Raw genomic sequence first — 27,334 nt, forward strand, 5'->3', positions numbered from 1 at the left:
GTAAAGTAATTTCAAAGGTCTTGACTTCCACATTTCAGTCATGAATAATAAAATAGGAGAAGAGCTAAATGCTGCGAGGCCATTTGCTGGAAAACCCGACCTAATTTGATGACAAAGTGCATTGCCAGGCCATAATTGCTCCCATTTTTTGGGGGGGGTGCGAAAATGAATCAAACTCCATAGCCTTTAATGACATGCATCTTTAATAGCTGTAATGCAGATTAATGGGCTTTTTAATTGCTGTTACATTGTTCATGCAAGAGCCTTGTCATTAATATGGAGCATCTGAAAGATTAATGAAAGCTTCCTCATTTTACTACGGCTCAGAAGTAAATCTAGAGACAGTCTGACTAAAAAGAATTGATTGTATGGCACAGTATGAAATTGAGAATCAAACGGTTGATTTCCATGGTCTCTTTTAACGGCTAAACACCGGCATGGGCAACAAGGACTTCGGGAAGACAGAGAGCCTCCACGTGCCAACCGAGGCACGGTGAATCCCCGCTCCTTTCCTCCCACTCGAGTCTCTTTCCCGTTGTTCTTGGGATGTGCAAACTGTTGGTCTAAATTAATGTTTCAGAAAACATGGGCGAGGGCGGGCAGCAGTGGGGAAGAGAAAACACCTCAGGACTCCAGAAGTTAGAAGCTTTGCTCAAGCATTCAAACCTCCTCCTCAAGAGACACCGGCTCTTGGAACGCTGAGGGGCTGCACTTCCTCTTGCTATCTCCTCACACTGCCTAGTAGGAAAGGCATTTACACTGGAAAGCTTGGTCTTCAGGGCAAAAGGGCAAAAGTTAGTCTGCAAGGTAGCGCTCTCTCTCTCTTTCTTTCTCTCTCTCTCTCTCTCTCGCTCTCGCTCTCGCTCTCACTCTCACTCTTGCTCTCTAACTTTCTCTCTTGCTCTCTTTCTCCTCTCATGCTTTCACTCTCTCTTTAGCTCACTCTTTCTCTCTCTTGCTTTCTCCTGCTCTTACTCCCTCTCCCTCTCTCTTGCTCTCTTGCACTCTTGCTCTCTCACTCTCGCTTTCTCTGTCTTTGTTGCTTTGCTCTCTCTTGCTCTTTCACCTTCTCTCATGCTCTCTCTAGCTCACTTTTGCTCTCTAGCTCTCTCTCTCTTGCTCTCTCTAGCTCTCTCTCTACTTCTCTCTCCTTACTCTCTCTCTCCTTCTTGCACTCTCTCTCTTTCATTCTCCCTCACCCTCTCTTCCTCTTTTCCTCTATCTCTCTTCTTCTGCTTCTTCTCCTCCTCCCTCCCCCATGCATGCTTCCCTAAAATCTCCTTTCTTTATCTCCTTTTACCTCTCTTTGCAAACCCCATTTGCATAGGAAAGGTGTTAGAAGAGAGAAGGTGAGAGGCAGTCAGAAGCTGGTATGATGGCATGAGGAAAGAGGATTTTGTGACATCCGTCTTGAGACCCTCTATTCTGCTTCATGCTTGCTCTGGAACAGACTCCACCTCCCCACTGCCACCCCCACCCCACCACTGCACTGTCAGAGGCACAGTAGCCCTGTCTACTCTACTGAAGTGGTATTACTCCTCTCAGGTGGCATTGTGCCTTCTGGGGCACAGCGTTATCACCCCATTTTATAGTCAGTTCCACCAGCCCTCATCTGGGAAGTTTCTGGTTGCTTCCTCTTCATCTACTTGTGTAGACTTTGCCTGGTATCCCTCATGCCTGCCTTGCCTCCGTCCCACCAAGGGATTGGCCACTCATCTAGTGCAATTCCTTTGTCTTGAGGTGAGCAATTCCTTTGTCTTGAGGTGAGCAATTATAGCAATGGCTTTTCCAAGGAGCCAAGTCTAATAGGGAGAATGTTGTTTCTGTTTCTGCTTCGTTTTTTTTTTAATTTTCCGTGATTTCAATTCATTGGTTAGTAGGTAAATAAATTCTTTTCAACAGTTACAGTGCAGTTTCAATATACAATTGATCTAAGTGTCCGTTTCCTGGCCACTCCTGTAGTTGGAGAGATTTTAAAGCCTCATGGTTAGGAACTGCTCACCAGTGCTGCCCGAACCACTCCACAGGCTCGGCCCCAGGAGGACATGATGGGTTAACAATACTTTGATGAAGTAACACAAACGTCAGTCGTCAGTCGACTGAAGTAAAGAAGGGACTCCCCATCCATCACAGATGCAAATTCTCAGAAATTCAGGACAGTTATTTAGCGCCCTTCCTAAAGCAATTACTGACAAGCAGCCTGGGAGCCAGGGAACACCTCCATGCACGGGACTGCAGCTTTAGGCCATGATTTATTGGTCTGAGTCTGGAAAGTTTTACTTAAAAAAGTAAACTAAAATTAGACTCTGTTTCATCCTCCTCAGCACCCCAAGAGGTTCAGGCACCAGTCGCCGAGGCCCTTCCCAATTCCCTGTCATTCTTCTGGAGTCCACCCAGACAAGCAAATGGAATTATTACACAGTACTCCCTATACATGGATGGGAGGCTGGTCTACACCGGCAAGGGACAGAACTACACAGTCACAGGTGGGCCTTCTGTCACCATCAGGTAATAGATTCATAACTGTCCTTTCTAGATGACCACTGCATCTGTTTTTCCGAATCAGGTGAGTGAGTTTTGTCTCCTCGGGGCTTCAAGGGAGCTTTGGGACTGTATTAGCCCAGACGTTTCTGGATCCCACACACCATGTGTTTGAATCTGAGTGCCAGTGTGGCCCTATGCACATGAGTCTGTGAGCTGACTGAATTGGTGATGTCTTTAAACATCTCCATGGTCACATGGCCAGCTATTTGAAAATATGCATTGCTGGCATGGAGAATAATTTGAAGACGAAGAAGGATGTCTTGGCATGGCTCAAATCTCAAACCATTTGAGACAAAATATGTATCATAGGGCCAGATTATCTGACACAAGAGCAACATGAAATTGCCAAAAAGCTTTCTAAATGCCAGAGGCTCACGATGAGTGCCATCTGGTCTTTGCGTTCGTTGTGTTTGGGGTGCTCGGTGTTTACCCAGACTAGTCATGTGGTTATATTGTTGCGTTGCTGTGTTAGACTATGGGGAGGTAGTATTACTCAAATGTTGATTGATTCAAAAGCTGAGATACTGTGTGTTCGTGAAAGGTTATAGCGAGTTCCAGTCAAAGTTAGAGTTAACCATTCAAGGGTTCACTCATTCTCATGAAAGCCGGGCACTACGATGGCAGAGGTAAGAGTGTGCTCCTGGTGTTCCTGACTTTCGGGGACATGTTCAGACCCCAGCATAAAGGATTGCTGGGCAGTTGTATTCTCCTTTCTATATATTTTTCTCCTCTTTAGTCTGAGAACATATAGTGGACAAGAACTGTGCCCTTTGTATTTCATTCGGGATTAGATGGACATCTGTGATCCATTTCCCAAGGTAGACATGGTCTCCACTTTATAGGTCAGGAACCTGAGATACAGTAGGATCAAGGCTGCACAGCCAGTGAGGGACAGACATGGGTGCTGACCAGAACAGTCTAGCTAGCTGGTGTTCGAGGGCTTAAGTCATGCCTTCTCTGAGTCTTCAGGGAATCCATAGCAGGAAGGTGGTGGTTAACCTTCCCTGTCAGCTGGACTGGATGGAGGATCACCTCAGCGACACAGCACCGTGTGTCTCTGGGAAGGTCTTGCACAGAGACTTAGCTGAGAAAGGAACCGCTAGCCAAAATGTAGCATTGAAATGTGTTCCCAAGGCTCACACCCAAGGCTCAGTAAAAACAAAAAGCCAGATGGATACTGCCTTCCTCTGTTTCCTAATGGCCACAAGCTGCCCAACATCCCAGCTGTCATGCCCTCCCTGCAGAAATGACTTCACTACCGCCATCCGTGAGCTGAGACCAACCCTTTCTTCCTCCCCTAGTTAGGGTTTCTATTACTGTAAAGAGACTCCATGATCATGGCAGCTCTTAACAAAGAAAAATATTTATTGGGGCAGGCTCACAGTTTCAGAGGTTCAGTCCATCATCATCATGGCAGGAAGCATGGCAGTGTGCAGGCAGGCATGGTGCTGGAGAAGATGCTGAGAGGAACTATTTCATAAATGATGGTTCTTAAAGCACACCAGAGAACTCTGCACATGGAGTAATGGACAGAGTACTTTCTCAGGTTCAAAGTATATTGTTCATGAAAGGAAACCAAACATTCTGTCCATACAGGTTCGTGTCTTCACCCAGAAGAACCCTTCTTGTGATGCCTGAGAGGCCAAATATGTGTATAGCCCCCTGGGTGCATTTTTCAATTTTTTTTGTAGTGTTTTCCATTGTTTTGGATGATCACGTTTCTCATTCTAAGATGTGCATTCAAGAGGCTATGAACGTGTCTGCTTTGCTGTATAAACAAAACCTACTCCAGGCAGGACACCAACTCAGCAGTCGCAGGGGAGCAATCAAGGAGTCGCCTGACTCTCTGGGAGATAGGACATCAGCAAGGACTAGTTCAGTTGCTAAAGTGAGCTTAGGCTCTGGGTTCACTCCTCAGCCCCACCTCCACCAGGAGTCCCGGATACACCTGGCCTTCCGATATGCCTGACCTCCCAACACGCAGGGGACAGAAGCGGGAGTGCCAGAAGTTGAAGGTCATCGTGTTCAAGGCCATCGTCAGCTGAGCCTGAGACCGAGCTAGACTACAACTGATCCTGTTTCAAATGAAAAAGGAAGAGGACGCACCGAGGTGGAATTGCTGGAGAGTAGACATGCAGGGCCAGGAGATCCAGACAGGAGAAGAAGGCAGAATTGCAGCCATACACAAAGCATCTAAGACCCACGCACAACACAACCCAAACTGGTCACACAGAGTGCTTCAGCTCTATGGACCAGATTGGCACACAAGACACTGTAGGCTGCAAGTATTTCGCAGGTACACAGAGTTACCATCAGGTGACATTTTGCAAAGCCGAAAGAAAAGTCATGTGGCGAGGGAAGGGCTAAAGAGTCCATAGTAGTTTCCAGTACCACCTGCAAAACCATATGCAGTGCCTTCTATGAATTCTGGAATGACCGATGGACCTTCAGTGGAAGACTTCAGAAATGGTGTCACAGTGGACCAGAACAACAGGCGCCATATGTGTTCTGGATACCGCACTTTGTATGCTCAAAGCTGCCTTCCTTCTCCACTAACAAGTTCCCCAGTGGGGTCAGTGTGTCCAGTTTAAAGAACGGTATCTCCAGCATCATCGCTCATCAAATTTCTATAGCTTACTCACAGGTAGCTGCCCTCTGTGTTGCCACCACTGAATAGCTGAAGACAGGAAGCGTTCTGAGGTGCTACTGTTGTTCACTGTGGAGAGAACGATGAAGGGCAGGTTGGAAGGTGGACTTGAGTCTTCTGATCTTTGTTAAAATTTGTCAGCAGTTCTTTGAGAGTTTCGTATGCGCCTTGAGCTCCCTTCCCTCCTCCTTCCTGTTCCCCGATTCATCTTCTCTTCCTTACCCACCCAAATCTGGGGATCACCCTCTGTCTCCTTTATAAACTCTCAAAACCAGTTTTGACCTCCACCCATCAGAATGTGGTCGACTTACCAGAGCCCACACTCTGGAAGAAAAGCATCTTCCTCCTCCAGAAGCTATCGGCTGCCAAAGCTATGTGGCTTGGGGTGGGGTAGTGGGTCGAGCTCCTGTCTCGTCTGGCTTGGGCTCCCAGAGGCCTTGTGTGTGCTGTAGAAACCACCGTTATTTCACATGTGTGGCACCCTGCTGTGTCCAGACGACAGTTTCCTCATAGCCATCCTCCACCTCTGTCCATTAACTCTTTCTTTTCGTTTTTCTGAAATGATCCCTGAGCCTCTGCAGGACGGGTGGTGTATGTGTGTCCCTGTTAGAACCGAGTATTATGTAGTCTCTTGTTCTCTGTGCAAATCACCATCTGCTGCAGGAGAAGCTTCTCAGGGGCAACAAGAGATGCTCTGAGCTCTGGGTATAACCGTCCGTCCTTAGAAGTTGGTGTAATTCTCAGCAGTAAAAGGTTCCCCTAGAACTTGGACCTATCTAACCTCAGGCTCTTCACCTGACAATGCTAACAGGAAGCCGTTTTATCTTATGGTTTTGCATACTCTTGGCTCCATTCAAGAAACACACCTCATGACCAACAGTAGACACTGCTGTTGGGTCAAAGAATAAATGCTATCCAAAAGGAACCAAGGAGCAAATAGATGTCACTATGCCAATAGCTGACAAAATTGACTCCAAACAAAAACAACAAAAAGAAAAGGGAAAAAAATCAGTGGAGATGAGGAGGGATATTTCATATTTGTCTAATTTGATAGTAAGCAAAGATGAGGCCCAGTAAACCAAGTCCAATGTGGATCTGCATGGTCCCAGGGGTTGGGGGAGAGGTCCATGCTTTTCAAGTTATATACAGTTTGTTTTCACTTCCAGATAGAACAGGAGAAAGAACCTAATGGCAATCCCAGGACACCTGCATTTACCTTCTAAGCTGCACAGTAAATACCACTGTCTGGGAGTGACCTACATGATCGAAAGCTTCCCTCACAGAGGAGAGGCTAAGTCCAAGGTCCAGGTGTTAGCAGGTTTCCTTTGTCCTCAGATGTTTCTGCTTGCCATGAGGAAGACAGTCTTCTCACGTGTTCTCACTGGGCCCTTCCCTGCTTGCTGTCTCTTCTCCCAGTAGGGTCAGCAGTAACTTAATTAGGTTTGCAAGTCTGTGACCTCATTTAATAAAATTCTTGCCCCCAAATGCAGTCACGTTGGAGGGAAGATTTGTTCTGCATTTGTATAATTTTGGGTCCCTGCATACCGTCACATCCTTAATTAAAAAAAAAAAAGACAAAACACTGCAGAATACATTTTCAAAAAAAACTGGATGTAGTAATTTCATCTTATATGAGTACTATTTTACATGCCTGAATATATGTGTACCAGGTACATGCCTGGCATGTGAGGTCCTCAGAAGAGGAAGTTAGAGTCTCTGGAGCTGGACTAACAGCAAGCTCTCATGTGGGTGCTTGGAACTGAATCCAGGTCCTTTGAAAGAGCAACAAGTCCTCTTGACCACTGCGCCTTCTCTCTTGCACCCCATTTCAGAGTATTTTATCTAAGAGAGTTACATGAGCACATATAATCATGGAGACATTTGTCTTTTGTTGTAGATGTTAATGTGCTATGTTTTAAAGGGGGAACAAATGTGTTTAATACTGTTAACGTTTCTGACAATTTCACACTTCTGTTCACTGACCTCATACCCACCCCCTCTGCATGAGCTGGCGGCTTCTCTCCCACCCTCGACTTTTATGTCTTTCTTTCGGTGTTTCACTTTTACAAACAGGTTGCCTCTACACTGTCCCCTGGTTTCCAGACAATTCATCAGTGCTGAATATTGTTTTCAAATCATGTTTATTTTTACTAACAAAAAATGTTTGATAATTTTGTTCATGTGTAACTTCTGGTCCCATCAACTGCATTTCTGGGCAATTATTATATTAATAATTTATTTGTATTAATTAATATAATTTATCATTTTAATTATTATTGTATTTTACTTCAAAAATATTTAATTACTCTTGATGAGTAAAAACATTTATAGGACAAGAAAATTTTTGAAATTTTACTAAGGACAATGATTCATCACATCTTGGCCACAGTCAAGGGTGCTTTAAACTCCTTTGCTTTCTACTCCATTAAAAGCTTCCTCTGTAGCACGATGCAGTGGCCTGTCCTAACTGGTCAAAGTGTCCAAGTCTCTCCCCACTCCTCCACTTGTCCATGGCTTCTCTTAACGTCTGCAGTTGAGCAGGCAACCCCCTAACATGCGTAGGGAATGGGCATAGCTGGCAAGGGAGATTGGGGTTGAAGCAGGGCATCCCATCCAATAGCCACTTAGCCTCTGGGTGCTCTGAATTCTTTTCTTCTTCGCCTTAAATATGAAGCATTAAAAGTCAGAGGCACCGCTGCTTCTTGGGTCAGTACAAACTATATTTAAAAATGCGCACAGTTCAAGTTTTTGCCTTGCATGGGCCATAAGCTTGTAGTACACTGGGTCAGCTCTGACACTGAAAAATGAATCCAGTTAGGGAACCTCCCGAAGGCTGTTGATGTTGGCTATAATAAATAGCACACACTTTAAGTCAAACTTTTTCATTCCATATTCAAAGGTAATGGATTTTTCGTAACCATAGTAACCTTGGTGTATTTCTGGATAAATACATGAGGTATATACATTCTGGTTTTATTTTTGAATATAAACTACCACATTATGTATTACTAATAATATGAAAAATAGGATGTAGGTTAGTGTAATGACAGCTTAAACTAGTATGCATTTTTCTTCAGCAAAAAATAAATATTTATCAAAAGTAAGGGTTCAATTAATTTCCCCCCAGTTTTGTGGTATTCTGGTGGTGCCATTTATCTTTCCTGCAAGATATCCATTAATCTCTTATTTCTGTCCCGTGACAGATTTTCTAAAGAATTTTGAGTTAAAGGCAATTGTCCTTTTAAAACTTCTGATTAAAAGCATTATCAAAAGATTGAAGAACCTATGCTGATAACACCAGCAGGGCTACAGGAAGCTTCGATGTGCGTGTGTGTATGTGAGTGTGTGTGTGTGTGTGTGTGTGTGTGTGTGTGTGTGTGTGTGTGTGTGTGTTACGCCTGTGACCAGGTAGGAAATAGGAGCCCTCTGTGAGAGCCTTCAAAACCCCAGGACTGCTCTGGAGTTAAGGCCAGAGAACGTGGTAATGGATGGAGATGATTCAAGCGGTAGCCAAGCAGATCATCCTCCCCATAAAGGGCCACCCTACCAGAAACAGACGGTCTTTGAGAAGTTTGAAAGAATGTTTCAGAGAAGCCCTTGGGGCCTAGAAGGACAGGAACAGTGAGTTGTGTTGTTGGAACTCAGAAGGATACACAACAAACTGGCCAGAAAGTTCCCCAGGGTCCCGCTACCCTGAGGCATGGAGAATGAAGCCTGAAGCCACTCATTGTCTTCTAAGCTGGTTTTGGTTGACACAACCTGAGTTATGGTTGCTGATGGTTTCTAGGCGGCCAACGGAGAAATGGCAGTGAGGACTCCTTTAAATAAGTAAGGATGCCTGGCATCAGTTATAAGAACACGCGTGCTTGCTCAGGCTGGTGTCTTGAGTCACCTTGGCTCTGATGATACACCATGGTTTAGACAACTTATGGAAGAAAGAACTCCTTCTGGTTTACAGTTCCTGAGGGCCAAGAGTCCATGGTTGTTGGGACAGCAAGGCAGTAGCAGGCATGGTGGCTGGAGCAGGATGCTGAGAGCTCAGATCTTTTTTTAAAACTTGATTGCATCCCATTCACTGCCCTCTCCCGGGTACCCCCTCCCATAAACCTCCCTCCCATTCTCCCCCTACCCTTCTCCTCTGAGCAGGTTGGTACTTCTCGGGTATCCCACCTCCCAATGCTAGCCCTTCAAGTCTCTGTGAAGCTATGTGCTTCTTCTCTCACTGAGGCCAGACAAGGCACCTCAGCTAGTAGAACATATCCCATGGACAGACAACAGATTTCAGGATGTCCCCCACTCCAGTTGTTCAGGACCCACATGAAGACCAAGCTGCACATCTGCTACATATGTACATGGAGCCCTAGGTCCAGCCCGTGCATGTTCTTTGGTTGGTGGTTCAGACTCTGAGGGCCCCAATGGTCCAGGGAGAGAGAAAAGAGAGGTAAGACCTTGAAACTGTTGGAGAAGTGGAGGAAAGATCAGAGGGGTTGGGGAAGGGATGACAGGGGAAATTCTGATAAAGTCGGGTAGTTAAGTATTTATATCCTCAACCTACTAAAAGTACTGCAACTTTCCTTTGATCTTATTCGTCGAGGTCAAACAGTACTACATATAAAAAAGCAAACAAACTAGAAATGTTCATCTTGAATGTACCGAACACTTCAGTCTTACAACAAGAAATTTATTGGAGATGGAGTAGTATTCTTTGTGACACAATAAAGAAATTTAAAGGTTAGGTTCCCCTAGCCAAGTGTTAGATGGACCTCATCAATACTTTACATATTTGAGCCACATTATATCAATCCATGCTATTGGTTTATATAGATATAGTAAAACTTTTCTAGTAATTCCTTTAGGTGGGCCTTGAACTCCTACTATGCCTGCTTCTACTCCCACTGCACTGTTATGGGACCATGAATTCTTCATACAATGCAAGGGATCAAACCAGGGCCTCATGCATGCTGTGGAAGCACCCTAGTGTCTGAGTGGAATCCCTTGCCCTGATTTTACAGTTTGAATACAGCAGTGCAGTGCTACTCTTTGTACATATTACAGAGAGGAACCTTGCTAAAAGGCTTAGCCCTGAGTCTGAGTATTAATAAGGCAGAGCAAGTGTGGATGATCAGATGAGATCACGATGGCTTCTGTAAGTCGCAGGGTACCTTTGCTTTATGCCATAGAATACATGGAAGAATGAAGCCGTGGAAAGTATCTGGAACCTTTATGAGTCAAGTTCTAAAGCAATTGACTCTGTGAGGGGAGGCCCCACAGTGCTTTCTCGGGATGTGACTTGATATCTTAGCACCTTGGATCCCTGCTTCCTTCGAAAGAGTCACATTTACTGAGTAGCACAGGATCAAAAAAGAAATGGGGTAGCATGTATAGAATGCTCACCTACCCCTCAAGCTTAGCTGTAGATGCCATAACTCAAGGGTCATTCTTCCAGGTGAGTGCTTCACTGTACAAGGCATTGATGTGTGAGGAAACAAACTGTGCGTATTTATATTTTAACATCTGTTCCCTTATTCACACGTGAGGTGTTGACTGAAGTTTCAAGCTCCTAAGTGGTATGAAAAGATTCTGAGATTTCACCTCACACCAGTGAGAATGGCTAAGATCAAAAACTCAGGTGACAGCAGATGCTGGCAAGGATGTGGAGAAAGAGGAACACTCCTCCATTGTTGGTGGGATTGCAGACTGGTACAGCCATTCTGGAAATCAGTCTGGAGGTTCCTCAGAAAATTGGACATTGAACTGCCTGAGGATCCAGCTATACCTCTCTTGGGCATATACCCAAAAGATGCCTCAACATATAAAAGAGACACGTGCTCCACTATGTTCATCGCAGCCTTATTTATAATAGCCAGAAGCTGGAAAGAACCCAGATGCCCTTCAACAGAGGAATGGATACAGAAAATGTGGTACATCTACACAATGGAATATTACTCAGCTATCAAAAACAACGAGTTTATGAAATTCGTAGGCAAATGGTTGGAACTGGAAAATATCATCCTGAGTGAGGTAACCCAATCACAGAAAAACACACATGGTATGCACTCATTGATAAGTGGCTATTAGCCCAAATGCTTGAATTACCCTAGATGCACAGAACACATGAAACTCAAGACGGATGATCAAAATGTGAATGCTTCACTCCTTCTTTAAAAGGGGAACAAGAATACCCTTGGCAGGGAAGGGAGAGGCAAAGATTAAAACAGACACAGAAGGAACACCCATTCAGAGCCTGCCTCACATGTGGCCCATACATATACAGCCATCCAATTAGACAAGATGGATGAAGCAAAGAAGTGCAGGCCGACAGGAGCCGGATGTAGATCGCTCCTGAGAGACACAGCCAGAATACAGCAAACACGAAGCGAATGCCAGCAGCAAACCACTGAACTGAGAATAGGACCCCCGTTGAAGGAATCAGAGAAGGAACTGGAAGAGCTTGAAGGGGCTCGAGACCCCATATGAACAACAATGCCAAGCAACCAGAGCTTCCAGGGACTAAGCCACTACCTAAAGACTATACATGGACTGACCCTGGACTCGGACCTCATAGGTAGCAATGAATATCCTAGTAAGAGCACCAGTGGAAGGGGAAGCCCTGGGTCCTGCTAAGACTGAACCCCCAGTGAACTAGATTGTTGGGGGGAGGGCGGCAATGGGGGGGAGGATGGGGAGGGGAACACCGATAAGAAAGGGGAGGGGGGAGGGGGATGTTTGCCCGGAAACCGGGAAAGGGAATAACACTCGAAATGTATATAAGAAATACTCAAGTTAATAATAATAAAAAAGAAAAAGAAAGGATTCTTGTGCAGGGAGGGACTTTAGAGGCATCATGGGAGTGCCAGGAAGTTACCTTCAATGCAGTAGCAGTGCGATTCTTCTCAGAAGTGGTGGAACAAGGTGACCTATTGAGACCTTTACAAATGGAGCCTTTAATTTGTGGTTTTAACTCTTAGGGTGCCTTCCAGAAGAGTGTGTGTTAAAGATACAGCTTGATGAATATTCTTGGCTGATCGTGATATGCACAGACATTTTCCAAATCAATCAACAGCACTACCACCACTGGAGGAGACCCAGCTTCACATGGTAGTCAGGTCTCCTCTGCCACAGCTTAGGCGGGTTGCGTGCTGAATATGCGTAGAACCAAGTGTCGTTTGCCTATTTCCCTGGCTAATTTCGAATGTCAGGTGGGGAGTAAATCAGTCACAGCGCTCTTTTTTTATTGTGGTCCCCACAGACTAGATACTCCTCAGACTCCAGGCAGATCTAATCTAGGAACTCATTAGCTAGACCCTCAGAACCAGCACGGTGAGTCACCAGCCTGTGCATGGCCGCAGAGGAACCAAACCCACTGTTCCCAGTGGTCAATGATTGTGGCCATGGGCTTGCAACGATGGAGCCAAAGTCTGATCTAGGGACACGGTGAGCAAGCAGTCTAACATACAGGATGCTATATGTGTGTCCTTTAGTGACGTATAGACATGGTTGCCTTTGTGTATATGGGTGAATGTGTGTCACATTTGCACTTACATATGGGGAGATGCGCTCCAAAGCATGAAGTATTCCCCTAGTAAGAGGATTCTAACACTTGCTTTTTCCCTTCCTCTCTTCTCTCTCTCTCTCTCTCTCTCTCTCTCTCTCTCTCTCTCTCTCTCTCTCTCACACACACACACACACACACACACACACACACACACAGGGCATGGTGGTGAAGTTGTTGTGCCTGTAGAAGCCCCTATCAGCTCTCTTACCGCAATTGCTCTCTGCTTTCAAGTTCTTGAGACAGTGGATCTATAATATCTATATATCTATATTACATATAGATATATAATAATCTATCTACCTACTATCTATCTATCATCTATCATCTATCTATCTATCTATCTATCTATCTATCTATCATCTATCTATCTATGAACTTCATCTGTCCGTCTATATACCTACCTAGCTATCTGTCTGTCTGTCTCCAACTTTGGCTTACTGTCTGGGCTAGGCTAGCTAGCCAATGAGACTCAGGTAGCCTTCGGTTTCTACCCACATTGCTCTGTGCTCATAGGAACATGGCACCTACCTCCTACCTGTGGGTTCTGGGGATCCAAACTTGGGTCCTCGGGCATGTATGTCAGTTGTTATCCAGTCTCCCCGACCTGTTTCTTCTTTACCGTGAGTGAGTCATTCCATGTTTTAAATCCCCTGCTGTTTGGAGTCTAGAAATTATATTTTGTTGTTCGGCATTTTCCATTTTAATGTGCTCAATAAAGTTGGTATAAGAGACATTTTAGAAATCCGATGGCACATGTAGATTAGTGTTTACCTTCTGCTTCTTCCAAATCTTTCCTCGGATATGGAGTCCTACCCATAGCGCCCCTCATTTGCTCCTGACCGTATCAGAATTATACCCTGTACATCTAGCCATGTCTTTAGCTGCTGAAATGTTAAACACACTTCACCTCCATTCGTTCCCACATTTTTCTCTGATTCAAGACTCCCCAGGTCATCTTATACGCATTTATGATTTGAATGTATTCCACTGTGTGAAGCAATCTTAAATAGGGTGTATCTTTGTGAAAACATGGATTTAAGGGCATGTATAATCATTATATCACTACTGATTTCCATAATCTGTAGTATCTACCATCTAGAACAGAGTTGACATCTCCCAAACTTTTATTGGATTGCATTCAAATGAATTAAATTGAAAAAAATCATTGGGAATCTGTAAATTAATATTTTGAAGTAAATAAGTAGTGATGCATAATTCAGAAGTAATTAATATGCTAAACCTGGTAAATGGCTTTAATGAGGTAGGCTGTTCATGTCGCTTCCTAGAAATTTTCATTTAATCACCCAATAAGTAGCAAAAAAAAAAAATTTAACTACTTGTGTTAGTTCACTGGGCTGCCCTGAAAGGTTATGTCATGGTTCTGCAGAATGTTATCTAAGACCTAGGTGACTGCAGCACCTGTCGCCACTGCCTCTCTGTAGGGAGACTGCCTGAGCCTCTCTCCTTCATTCTTTGATTTGCTGGCTGTATTTGGAGCTGATTGGTTGGTACAGATGTTACCGTGATAAGTGCTTTTGTCTTCACAACATGCCCCACCCCCTCTAAATTTTCACTTCCCCTGGCATAGCCATCCTGCTGTATTGAGATCTACCCTAATGACCTCATCTTAGCCAATTACAATGGAAGGCCCTTATTTCCAGTCATCTCAGGAGGCTGTGAGGGCTCAGACTTCAACTTGTGTATGAGAGGGTACTTAGTTCCTCATAAGTTCTATTCTCAGAGAAGTGTCCGGCTGTGTATTCAATAGTCTAATTAGCCATATTCAAACTTTCCTCAAATATTTACTTACTAGAACCAGATAAGGCAACTCTTTGTAAAATCAGTTGAACATGTCCACATTCAGTGACAGCTAAAGCTGACAGTGGGGGAGGAGAGTAGGGGGACAGATCACTTCCGTTCATTAAGTTGGAAATTGCAGGGTGTCTTTCATTATCTCTAAGGACTGCAGAGCAGACAAAGAAGTCAAAGGCCTTGTTCTCACATCGCCTCTGTTCAATAAGAGCTTGAGAGATACTGCAGTTCAGAAACCATGGATATAGTCTGTAGAGCCTCTGCTTTATGCTCACCATGCATCTTTCCTTCTAGAACATTCTACTCACTGACTCTGTAAGGCCCATGTCTGTTGTCATTGTGCAGGATTTGTTTAGCTGATCCCATTGCTGAGATTTCATGATTGCATCATCCCTATCCTATGTAGAAGACACGATCTCAGAGCAGCCGTGCCGATCCTCTGGCTCATATAGTCTTTTAATCCCAGTTCCCATGATGCTCTTTGGACCTTAGGTATAGGAGTCCTTGTTTTCTTTGAACCTAAGTCTCTCCATACTTCCCACCATTCCTTTCCTCCCCTCCTATGCTCCCTTCAGGTATAAAATTTGCAGTGTTTTCCAGAGTGTTTTCATCGTGATTACAATGCTCTCTGGTACCATTGGCATTACAGTGCACTCTAATGGAAACTATAAAAGGTACATAGGTATTCCTTATGCCTGCTCCCAAGGCCCGGGGCAGTGCTGAGTAACTTGGATAAGTCCACCAGCAGTTGGCATTCTGCTGTCTGCGGTCCCCCAGTCTCCAGCAGGCCTCGTGTTCTTGCTCTTCACTCTCTCTAGTTCTCTAACTTGTGTTTTTTCCCCTTTGCTCTGATCTCTGCTTCCGCTATTACATGACATTCTACATTCCCATAAACACAGCAATCTATATTGGATTTATGGCTCAACCCTAATCGCATATGACCTCCACTTAACTTGATTATGTTTTATAACTTGATTAAGTTGACTGACTTAACCCCTTGGTTTTGACCTAACTTGATTAAATTGAGGTCATATTAAACCTCAAAGACTCCATTTCCATATAAGACCACATTCACACATTTATAGGGGCTTAGGAATTGAGCATGTCCTTTTACAAAACAAAGGCTTAACCCAACACACCTGAGTTAGATCCAAAACTTCCCCATTCTAACCTGTCTTTCACATTTATTTTCTTCCTGATTCAAATAAACATGAATGCCATGCAATTCCAGATCCTCTTTGAATCCTGTGACACCCCTCTCTTAGTGTCCAGATTCTCCTTGGATCCTGGGACAATCCTCTCCTTGTGTCCAGATCCTCCTTGTGTTCTGGGACAACCCTCTCCTGGGGTTTATATATTTCATCTTCCTAATTTCCCTGTTCCTGCCCAAGCTCTGGTCTGGTCTCTTCTTCTTCAACAAACATTGGTTACTTTTGCAGTCTTTGAACACCAAATGAGGTCTTCCTATAATCCCCATTCATGCTGATCATCAGCTCAGGTATTTTTCTTCTAGCCATGAATACATGTGATCCTTTTAGCCCAACTCCCTAGAATTGATTTTATTTTATTGGCCATGTACACCATTTTGTTTTTCTTCCAGAGTTTCATCTCAGGAGACACCAGTAGTCTTCATTCTTTTGTATTCTGTATATTAACTAACTATATATTAATTAGCCCTGGATAATGTAAACATCTGTGTGTCCATGTATACACACCCACATCTGTAATTGTAGGAACACAAGGAACTAGTGTTTTTGTTCCCGTAACAACTCTGCGTGCACACAAAATTTGATGATTGGATTCTCCTTCCTCTACAGCCATTCACGGGTGCAGGCAGATACAGTATCTACTGTAGTTAACATTTGACTACTAGGGTGTCTCTAAAATTACCACCCTTAGTACCGTAAATATGAAAAAGGAAAGGAAAGATCATTGTTAAAGAGTTTTATGAACCAGGCCAGGGAGTGATGATTCCTGCCAACCATGTTCCAGCAGGTAGAAGCCAGTCTCATTGCAGTGCTAGCTGTAGGTGAGATTCAGTAACTCGCTCTCAGTATTACCTGTGAATGAGCCCACAAGTCAAAGAGCCACAGGACTGGTGGGTTCCTAAGTCAGGTCCCACAAAATCAAGGAGTTGGAGTTTTGGGGTCCTCTGGAAAAGCCTCATCTTCTGGACCCATATAGGCTTCTGAATTTATGTAGAGGTAGAGCTGAGGGCTTGGTTTCAGGTCAGGGGTTTCACTACCAGGTCATTTCACAGAGTCTCCTCCTTCTTCGTGGTGGAGAACTTTCATTGTATTAAATCCCCTTTGTGTTAAATTCATCTACCAACAGGTAAAAACACTGCAGGAGCCACCCAGCTTACTCTGCATGGCTTCAGTCTCCATGGTCTCCTTACCATAGCACAGCGCTACAACTGCTCTGTGTTACTCTTAGCGACTACGGATCTCTTACTGATCCTATATGTTCTATGTGTGTGTGCGTGTGTGCGTGTGTGTGTGTGTGTGTGTGTGTGTGTGTGTAGGAAAAAAACATATCTCACATATGGTGTAGAGCTTTCTTTGTTCTCAAAAATCCTCAGGGAGCAGCACTGTCTTGCAATATGTTCCTAGGCATACAAGAAGCTATACATCCTAAGCCAAAGGGCTCATAATTAGATGACACCCACTAGAATAATCTCACTTTTTCTCTATCAGACACCAGTTTGCAGAAAATTCATCAAATCAATCATGTCCAACCTACACTGAAGGGACGGATTGTATAAAGGTACATGTTGACTGCAGTCCTCCTCAGAATTCCTCCTACCACAGGGTTCAGCAGCGACATGCTAGTTTGGCAGTCCTAGGCTATCCTGATAGGCTTCAGTCTCCAGGTAGGAGATAAGGATGGAAACTACTTCAGGACTTAGTTTTGGAATTAAATATGATAATGAATTTGTGATGGTTTGAACATGGGGTTTGCCACTCATTTGTGAATGTAGAGAATTATTCACAGCCACATAGTTATGGTTATAAAACTGTAAAATTACTATTGTGATAAATATCCTCAATGTGAAATCCCCTTTGGGCATATATCTAAACTGCCTGCTCCACTCAATCCAGAACCTACCAGTTGAGCATCTTTCTGCATTGGGGTTTAGACATCTAATGCCCCTGCGATCGTATCTTCCAAGCCTTTCCGTGGAAAGGCTCAGAAACAGATATGAATGCCATGTGGCTTATGGACAACTTCTGGAAACATAAGAATAAAGAAAGATGCTACCCATTGAGGAGGTGGCTGACTCCAGGCTAGGGCAAGTAATAAAGTACACATAATGCTATAATGCTCATGGAAATCAAACAGGGCTCTTTATAATATGCTGACACCATATTCGGGCAGCAGTGAGAAGCGAAGAGGAAGTCCAACAATCGAAGGTGCTAGGATAATAAGTTTTAAACTTTGTTGTGAGCCAATGGAGAAGAAATTTTCAGGAAATAAACTAACCTGAACTTGGGCTGAGGAGATGGCTTGGTGGTTAAGAACATTTTGCTCTGCAAGAAGACCCAGATTAGTTCCCAGCACCCATGTCAGGCAACTCATAAATGCCTGTAACTCCAGCTCCTGGGGATCCGACACCCTATTTTGGCCTCTGCAGGTACCTGCCCATACCCATACACAGACAGATACAGACACACATAATTAAAACAAAATAAATCTAAAAAAAGAAGCATGAAACCACCATTGTTTTAGGAGATAAAAACATCAAAACATGAGATTACTGCCCAGTAGTGGAGGCATTGAGACATGCAGTAAGGAGAACTGCAGGGAGGAGACCTGCAGTGAGGAGAACTGCAGTGAGACGTGCAGTGAGGAGACCTGCAGTGAGGAGACCTGCAGAGAGGAGACGTGCAGTGAGGAGACCTGCAGTGAGGAGATGTTCAGTGAGGAGACCTGCAGTGAGGAGACGTGCAGTGAGGAGACGTGCAGTGAGGAGACGTGCAGTGAGGAGATGTGCAGTGAGGAGACGTGCAGTGAGGAGACAAGACGTGCAGTGAGGAGGCGTGCAGTGAGGAGACGTGCAGTGAGGAGACGTGCAGTGAGGAGATGTGCAGTGAGGAGACGTGCAGTGAGGAGATGTGCAGTGAGGAGACGAGACGTGCAGTGAGGAGGCGTGCAGTGAGGAGACCTGCAGTGAGGAGATGTGCAGTGAGGAGACCTGCAGTGAGGAGGCGTGCAGTGAGGAGACGTGCAGTGAGGAGACCTGCAGTGAGGAGATGTGCAGTGAGGAGACCTGCAGTGAAGAGGCGTGCAGTGAGGAGATGTGCAGTGAGGAGATATGCAGTGAGGAGACCTGCAGTGAGGAGACCTGCAGTGAGGAGACCTGCAGTGAGGAGACACACAATAAGATGTGCAGTGAGGAGAAGGACAGGCAGGTTTGAGCTTCAGATGCAAGAAGCTAATTGAACCTCACAATGCAGATGGCCGTGGGAGGAGAAGAGAGAAAGGCATTACAGTTATTTGTTGACAGCTCCATCGTATTATATGTATGTACGTTCATTCAGCAGTGTAAAATCAAATCCTCTTAGTTTAAAATCCTTTTAAATAGTGTTTAAATATATTCTGATGACACAATCTGCTGAAGTATTTACCCTTGGTGGGGATTTCCATTAACCTTGTTGTAGATACTGTATATTTTGGGGGCTTTGCTTACGGAGTAAAGCCTTGTGACATTATTATAAGACCACATCTGGATAAGCTTAGAGCCTTTGTCAGTCCACATCTGGATAAGCTTAGAGCCTTTGTCATTCTATCCGATTTGGGGAGTCCAGCAGACCACAGGAGAATGCCACGATTAACAGAGCCCACGCTTTAGATTATTAGGGTGCCCTTTCTTTAATGGAATAGGCAGAAGGAGGTAAAAGCCCTAATGCTGTAAATGATACAAAAAAAAAAAAAAAACCAAAACTGCTCAGCACCCACGTATCAGTGCTTAGGAAGGACAGTTGTATGGTGGGATTGTGGGATTTCAAAGGTTAGAGACAGAGGTTGAATTCAAATGGTTTGGTTTTGTTTGTCAAAGTTTTCATCGTCCCAAGAGACCTGGTATGTCTCTTTTGGCTTCCTAATCATTAAAATTCCCTCAACGTTTTTGCAAATTGTCTTCAAAATAATATCTCTGTATCACAGAGGCAAAAAATTAATGTCTAATGAAAATTCAGTTTCTTTCTTTTGGTCAGGGCCTTGATAAAGTTGGAAAGACAGCCCGCTTTCTTCAGTCAGCTATCCGGGAGACCATCTCTCAAGGAAGCCTTGTCTGTCATCCTGTGGTTGCTTTCATCAACGGAGGAGTTGCATGCTTCAAAGCAGCGCTGTGCGGCCACTCTTGCCTTTACAAAGCCTCTTTGCTTCTTTGTTGGTCTTCTGTCTTGATGCCCTTGTTGCAATGGAGAAAGATCCAGCCCTCATCACTTAGTGCTTTTGGTAGGAGTGTTCACTCTTTCCTGTGGTGTGTGGACTTTCTCCACGGTATGGGACATTCAGTCATGAGAAGCTCTGACTTTGTGGCCTTATGGCTGGGAATCCACCCCAACTCGACCAGGTTGAAAAACACTGAAAAGTTCTTTAGTCTGTTGGGAATCATGTGCCCAACTTTAACACCAAAGGGACAGACTCTTCAAGTAAAGAAAGAAATACATAAGCCTTGGGGAAACTCACAATGACTGAGGGCCCAGTACCAAATATCAAATGTTACAGCTTAAAAATTTGGCTCATTTGTTAAACTTCCAAGTGTCAAATTCTGCCACTCGTAAAGCTGGCCCTCACCAAGCCATCTATACATTTTCCAGCTGTCTGGGTGACAAACGTGTCCCAGGAAATCACTCTACTTGGCTGCTCTATCTGTCCTTTTTCCAGAGAACCTCCCTGAACTGTTGCCTGATATCATCAATTTGATATTTTATTGATTCATGATTCTGAATTCTCAAAACTTTTCAGCCCATAGCTTTTTCCTCTCAAGTAAGGTTTTCCTTGTGCTGAAAGGAGGCCATTCATTTCTATATGTAGGGTAAAATCTTTGAATTACACTGCAGAACACTTTGCAGGAAATTGCAGGCTCTCTTCTGGTTGTATATGAAGGTGTTTACATTCTGAGGGACTCTAAAGGGATGTGGAAGAGTAATTATTGGTGGGCCACTTGCTGGTCAGGAAAGAGCAACTGGAAAAGTAGAGACAGGTTTAATTCGCATGTAAGGACTTTTGTAGCTTTTAAAAGTTGTCTGCTGCACGTTTGTTACTGTGTTGGCCATTTAAGAGTAAGCGCAATTTCCGAACACAGTCTTGTCCTCTCAAAAAGGAAGTGTCCCCAAACCCTCAACAGATACAGGAGACTGGATAATACTACATACACTATTTCCCTATACAGAAATACTGATAATCAAGCTTAACTTACAAATAAAGCATAAAACAACAAAATAATAAGCAATATAATCGTGTTAAGACTATGATAAAAATTATTTAAAAATGTTTCTATTGATATTTCTGGAATCTTCTGTCTCACATCCAGACTCTTGGTGACTATAAGTATCCCAGACTGAGAAAAACAGAACTACAGGTATGGGGAGAATTACCATCTAGAGAAATGATATAAAAGAAAACTTAAAAACATGAGAAAAATAACTTTTCCACATCTTCACCCCCCCCAGAGACAATCATTAATTATTGATTATAATAATATTATAATTATATATTATTATATTATTATATCATATATTATATTTATATAATTAATTAATTATATTTTGCTTTACATCTTTAAAAATCTCCTGGTTTGCTTCTGTTAATTTATAGCTACATATTCCTATACGTGGAGCAGGACTATTGTATAGACTATATAATCAATAGGCATATTTTCAAGCTAGTACATTCTTTTCCTAACCATGCTTCTAGTATCTTTACTGTATTCTAAATGACACTGCATGATATACTTAAGGAGACAATTCCAATATTTGAATTATCTCTAAAAGTCGTTGTGAATCGTAGCGTGATCTCACACACTAGGTAACGTTTTGTCTACACACATTTGGAGTTTCTTTAAATCCCCTTGATGCTTTTGCACAAGAACTTGATATATTCTTTTCCTGTTTATAAATGTTTTAACATACATTGCAATGCTTACTGTTCCCCCAGAAGCTGTATAACATGATTTTTCTATTTTTATCATTTGGATCTTACATTTTGTTTGTGTTAAATCTTAAATGATACTTTTGGTTAAACATGTTAAATATATTACACACACACACACACACACACACACACACACACTCTATTAGGGCTAGAGAGATGGCTTAGTGATTAACAGCGTTGGCTACCCTTCCAAAGGACCTGAGTTTGATTCCCAGCACACACATGGCAGTGTACTAATCATCTGTAGCTCCCATTCGGGGGGATCTGATGCCCTTTTCTGGCCTGGCGAACATACCCACATACCTAAAATTAAATTAAATTAAAATAAAATAAAGATGAGAAAATAGAAGAACTAAATATTTTCTACCAGAGTAACCCCTATAGATATTTTCTCACTTGCCAGGATAAGTATTTTATTGATATTTCTCTAATATGTCCTACTTTCAAAATGTTTTCCCATGTAACAGATGCTATGCATCTATGATGAAAGATAGTTCATCCACTCAGATGCCTGGCACACAAGCACTAGGACCTGAGTTGGGTTCCCAAGTCATACATGATAAAGCCTGGTTTGGAGGCAGGTGCTTGCATCTCAGCCCTGGGAATGGGTGTCCAGTAGGATCCCTGGGCTCACTGGCCTATCAGCCCAGTCAGTGAGCCTTATACAAATGAGAGACCGTGTCACAAAAGCACCTAAGTAAGGGCACCCAAGGTTGACCTCTCGCCTAGTCATATTTTGTGCAGACATGTGCATGCTCCCACCCAACAAATTATTACCATTTTATTTATACACTCAAAAGAGCGATTCTGAGACCACCATTGATTTGTCTGCATACATCCATCCAGTTAATGACATAGCTAGGAATAGACTTTTGGCACTCTGATAATATTCTGTCTTCGAAATCACAAGCCTCGACTAAATGTTTCCCGTACAAGGGTGATGGGAACCGTCACCGTCTTATTAATAACAGTCAGCAGTGTCAAAATATTAACACAGCATTGCTGTCTTCCTGCCGTCAGTGCGTGCTTGAGGATGGCATGTCAGCTGAAGTGTCTCTTCGGATGTGAGCTCCAGATTTTAAGATTTAAAAATATCAAGTAGTTGAGATAAATTCTGCAACGTTCAAACAGAAGAGCTATACATGCCCATTCCCGTTTGTTTTTGAGAAACGGGGTCTTGGTATATTGCCTTAACTGTGCCATGGTTCAAAGGTCAAAGGTTTGCCTTCCTCTGGGTGTAGGACATGGAACGAGCTCTGGTGAATGACCCCATCTAGACTAAAACATCCTGCCTAAGAATTGAGGACTCCACCCCCTGCTTAACAACTGAGGACTCCACCCCCTGCTTAGCAACTGAGGACTCCGCCCCCTGCTTAGCAACTGAGGACTCCGCCCCTAGTTCCCACTCTGCCCACTCCTCAGATGTAGAATAAGGGAAAGGGCTTGCAGGAAGGAACTCAGCCCAGGACTGCTGGGAAGTTTGCCTGTAATTCCCTGCGGGGAGTTCTGCAATGAGGAATCATTCTAGAACCTTCCCTGTGTGTTATTTCTACTATAAAGTTGTCTGCAAGCCTATGGCCACCGAAGACTACCCTACTAAACACGGATCCACCAGAATAATGATTTTAGGCTAGATTAGAATGCCACTCTGCCATTCTGGTTGCTTCATTATGAAAAATAACCTAGACAAGGCAGATTATAAATTCTATTAAGTTGAATTGTTAGGTGTTATAAAAAACTATTAAAATATAGACAATTCCAAGAGCTTTGGCCCCTACTGAAACTCAGCTGTAATGTTAGGGTTGGTTTTAATATATACATTATTAAATAAAACATTTCTATAATTCTTTGGACCTTTAATGTGACCTAAACCTAACACACTCCTGAGTAGACTGCTCTCCCACACCACAGCTGTGCAAAATTTGCTTTTTAAAAGCAGTCTATTAAGGTCGAAGTGTAGTTTTCATATTTTTATACCATTTTGTTCTAATGACCTCCATATTCTGGCCATTATTCCAAATTTACTGTTTTCAAAATGTATCATATAAATAAAATTAGTTATCAATGCTAACGTTAACCAAACATTAAGTAAATCAGAAAGCAAATATTTTATAAGATGACCACTGCGAGAGACCTAAGCAAAGTTATCATCACAATTTCAGTGACAGCGGAGACGAATGTAATTTAGAGACAAAAAGACATTTCCTCTAAGACAAACATGAGTATATGCTCATTTACTTTCTCTCTTTCTCTGATTAGCATAATTGCATAAGTAAACAGTTGGATTTCCATTCTAAAAATACTCTCATTACTCATTGTATATATGCTTTGCTGTATAATGTGATGTTTTTAAAAAGAAAAGCCCAGAGAAAATATTAGGGGTTAATATTAAATATTAATCCTAATACCTGGAATTTTATTTCTATATGTATTTTGATGCTACTACCCTCACTTTAATTTGCTATTAATCAGTGATGCTTTAGATGCTAAATTAGCTCTTCTTATAAGTATGCTTAGTAGCCTGAACACAGGTCCACAGTGATTTGTAATTTTGTGAAAATTTCTCCTCAGGTAATTTGCAATCCTTTATTGTAATTTTCTGAATAAAATGGTTTAGAATCATAGTTTTTGTGCATGTGCATAGATATATGTATATGTAGATAGATATAGATAATGATATATAGATGATTGATAGATGATAGGTAGAGAGAGAGAGAGATATGAATAGATAGGTAGATAGATGGACAGATGGGTAGACAGACAGATGATAGTTAGATGATAGACAGATGACTGATAGATAGACGTTAGATAAATGAATGGATGATAGATAAACAGACAGTTAAATAGATTACTAGAGATAGATGCTACATATATACATGGTAAATAGGTAGATCAATAGATATAGATAGGTGACAGATATATAAGCAGATTGAGATATAGATAAATAATACATATATAGATGATAGATAGATGATAGATGATAGATAGTAGATTGATAGATGAGAGATAAATAGATAAGATAGTAGATTGATAGATGAGAGATAGATAGATAAGATAGTAGATTGATAGATGAGAGATAGATGAGAGATAGATAGTAGATAGATAGATAGATAGATAAATAGACAGATAGATAGATAGATGATAGATCATAATCCAAAACATTGTGTAACTCAAGAGATATGTGAGAAAACCTCATACAAGTTGTCCTATCTTCTGTATTCTGTAAGATATACAGACAGTATAATCATTGCCCCACAAATATTTATAGGGAGGGGTAGATAACTGAATGGTAAGACAGTTATTTCTGAATCTATATGGATTAAGTTGAATACATATATTTTCATTTTATATGAAATTGACAATATGTCTTGGATCTAGTTAAAAAGCCTACACAATATCATCCCAAATACTCTGTTCTTGAAGTGCATCATTTCCAATTCTTTGAATATTTGCTAATAAGAGATATTTCACTGAAAGAACCACTTGGCTTCTGCTGATTTAGATGATGCTTTCAAGCTGCCATCCGTCAGCCGTGACCTGTGTATACCCGTTTGGAATGCAGTCATTACTCCAGACTTGTAGGCATGATACGACATTGTGACAACATGCCTTACTTGCTCTTTGCCTGTGTCTTATTCTCATACACTCTAAGCTCCTGAGGCTTTGAGGAGCTCTTGTCTCCTCTCTCTTGTTTTTAAACTGTCTTTCCCCAGTGCAATGATCTCATCCAAAAGGGCATTCAGGTTTTGCCTGCCTGCTTTCAAAACGGACCTGCATTCTTTCCAATATAAACTACACCAGAGGAAAATGAACAGGAAGTGAGTTAAAAGGTGATGATTCAAGCTCAAATGCCGTTTGTGCTATCTTCCAGGTGAATCCATGCTAATAATCTGAATATGTATCAGTTACTCCTCTCCGGGTTTAAATTCTAAGAGCCATGAGTTAACTGGTGGTGAAGAGCACTGGTTGATCTTTCAGAGTTCTGGAGGGCGGAGGCTTTCATCTCTATGCAGCCACATAGCAGAGCAGAGCCTTCTGTAGCCCCTTTTCCCGTGAATTCAGTGCTCTCTTCTAGTCTCTGCCAGCACTTTACACATCAGACATACAGACATACATGCAAGCAAACTATTTCAGATAAAAAGTAACTAAGTAAAGAGCTGTGAGCTAGTAATGTAGGGGAAGCTGCTGCTTTTCACTTTGTAATAGCCTGGGTAGTACTATCAGCATTATTTTGTATCAGCATTATTTTGGGGTGTGGTTTGAATGGGCGTGTCATTGCCAGCCTTGGGTTCTTAGCTCCTCCCTCACTGTCGTGGGTATGCACTTTGCGCTTTGCTCACCACTCTGTGCCATGGTTGGCTTTGTTGTTCATTTGTTTAGAAGACAGACTTTGTCAGCAATGAATGAAGTTGGTTTGGAAATTAGAGAAAGAAAATAGATTCAATTATCCTGTGATTTTTTTTAACTACCATTTTCACATTTCTTCCCTAAATCTAGTTTTTAAGATGTGCATCATCTATGAAGCATAAAGAGTACCAAGGATTAAACTGGAGATGTCAACCACCCACCGATTTTACCACCAAATCTCAGATAGGAAGCACAGAGATGCAGAGATGGACAGTTAAAGGGATAGATGTGTTTATCTCAGATTCCCCAGAACCCATTAATCTGAACGCACAAACACGTCTCATTAGCTGTAATGGTCATATTTCCCTGGCTCACTGCCTTCACCTGCTCTCGATGAACTTTGACTTCTGTGTGCCACCCCTCATGTGTTTCTGAGAGTCCATATGGGTTTTTTCACACACATATAGATAGGATGGCATCTGACACCAGTGGGCTAAGTGCCATAGGTACTCCCCAGGGTGTTTGTCCAGTTCCACTCTGTGCAAACACCCTTGTCATAGGGCACTGGGATCTACATTTCCACAGATGTTCTGCTCTGTGCAAACACCCTTGTCATAGGGCACTGGGATCTATGTTTCCACAGATGTTCTGCCGACATCCAAGTGTCTCCTACTGTCATGCAGACTGAATACCAGTAAATGAAAGTGTCTTCTTAGAAGGGCCATTTTCTTCTTGGAATGAGGCCTTCATGCCAAACTCCTCTTCTCTTAAGGTGAATCTGTTTCTGGTGGTCATGGACTGAGCAGGGTGGTTACAGGTTCCCTTGGCCTCTTATTCAAAGGATTGAGATAAAGTCTTACACAGATTGCAAAGCATCAAGGGAGCTCTATTCAAGGCAAGATAAAGCCATCAAGATTGACAGCTAGATAAATGAGTCAAGTACTCAGAGGCCTTCGGTTACTGCTACAAGGTCACTTTCTATGGCATCTAAAAGGAGGAGGGACTTGGACTAAGGCTCATAGTGATTCTCTTGTTCTGATTGGCAGAATTCTATCACCATTTTTCTTCTGTGCCTATGTCTCCTTCTGTATTTGATTTTAATCACATTAGCCTAATTATGCTTTGGCCTGTGACAGAGACTCTGGGATTCTCCATAAAGTTTGATATGGGGACACGGTTTTGCCTTCTTCTGCCTGCACCCAACTAGTCTAAGTCAGGTCAGCTATTCTGCTCTTGGACCCAGACAAAGGCAGAATGTGGTTAAATGG

At 42.8% G+C, this 27,334-nt stretch overlaps 1 protein-coding gene across 1 annotated transcript in view; it reads left to right on the forward strand.

Moving 5' to 3' along the window:
* Ush2a (usherin) overlaps positions 1 to 27,334 on the forward strand; it is a 666,448-nt gene that overhangs the window by 295,045 nt on the left and 344,069 nt on the right. The window contains exon 31 of the mRNA NM_001302219.1: positions 2,325 to 2,486. Within this exon, the coding sequence (NP_001289148.1) occupies positions 2,325 to 2,486 (162 nt within the window). The remainder of the gene's footprint in view (positions 1 to 2,324; positions 2,487 to 27,334) is intronic.

This window comes from Rattus norvegicus, chromosome 13, assembly GCF_036323735.1.
Source record: "Rattus norvegicus strain BN/NHsdMcwi chromosome 13, GRCr8, whole genome shotgun sequence".
Lineage (NCBI taxonomy): Eukaryota > Metazoa > Chordata > Mammalia > Rodentia > Muridae > Rattus > Rattus norvegicus.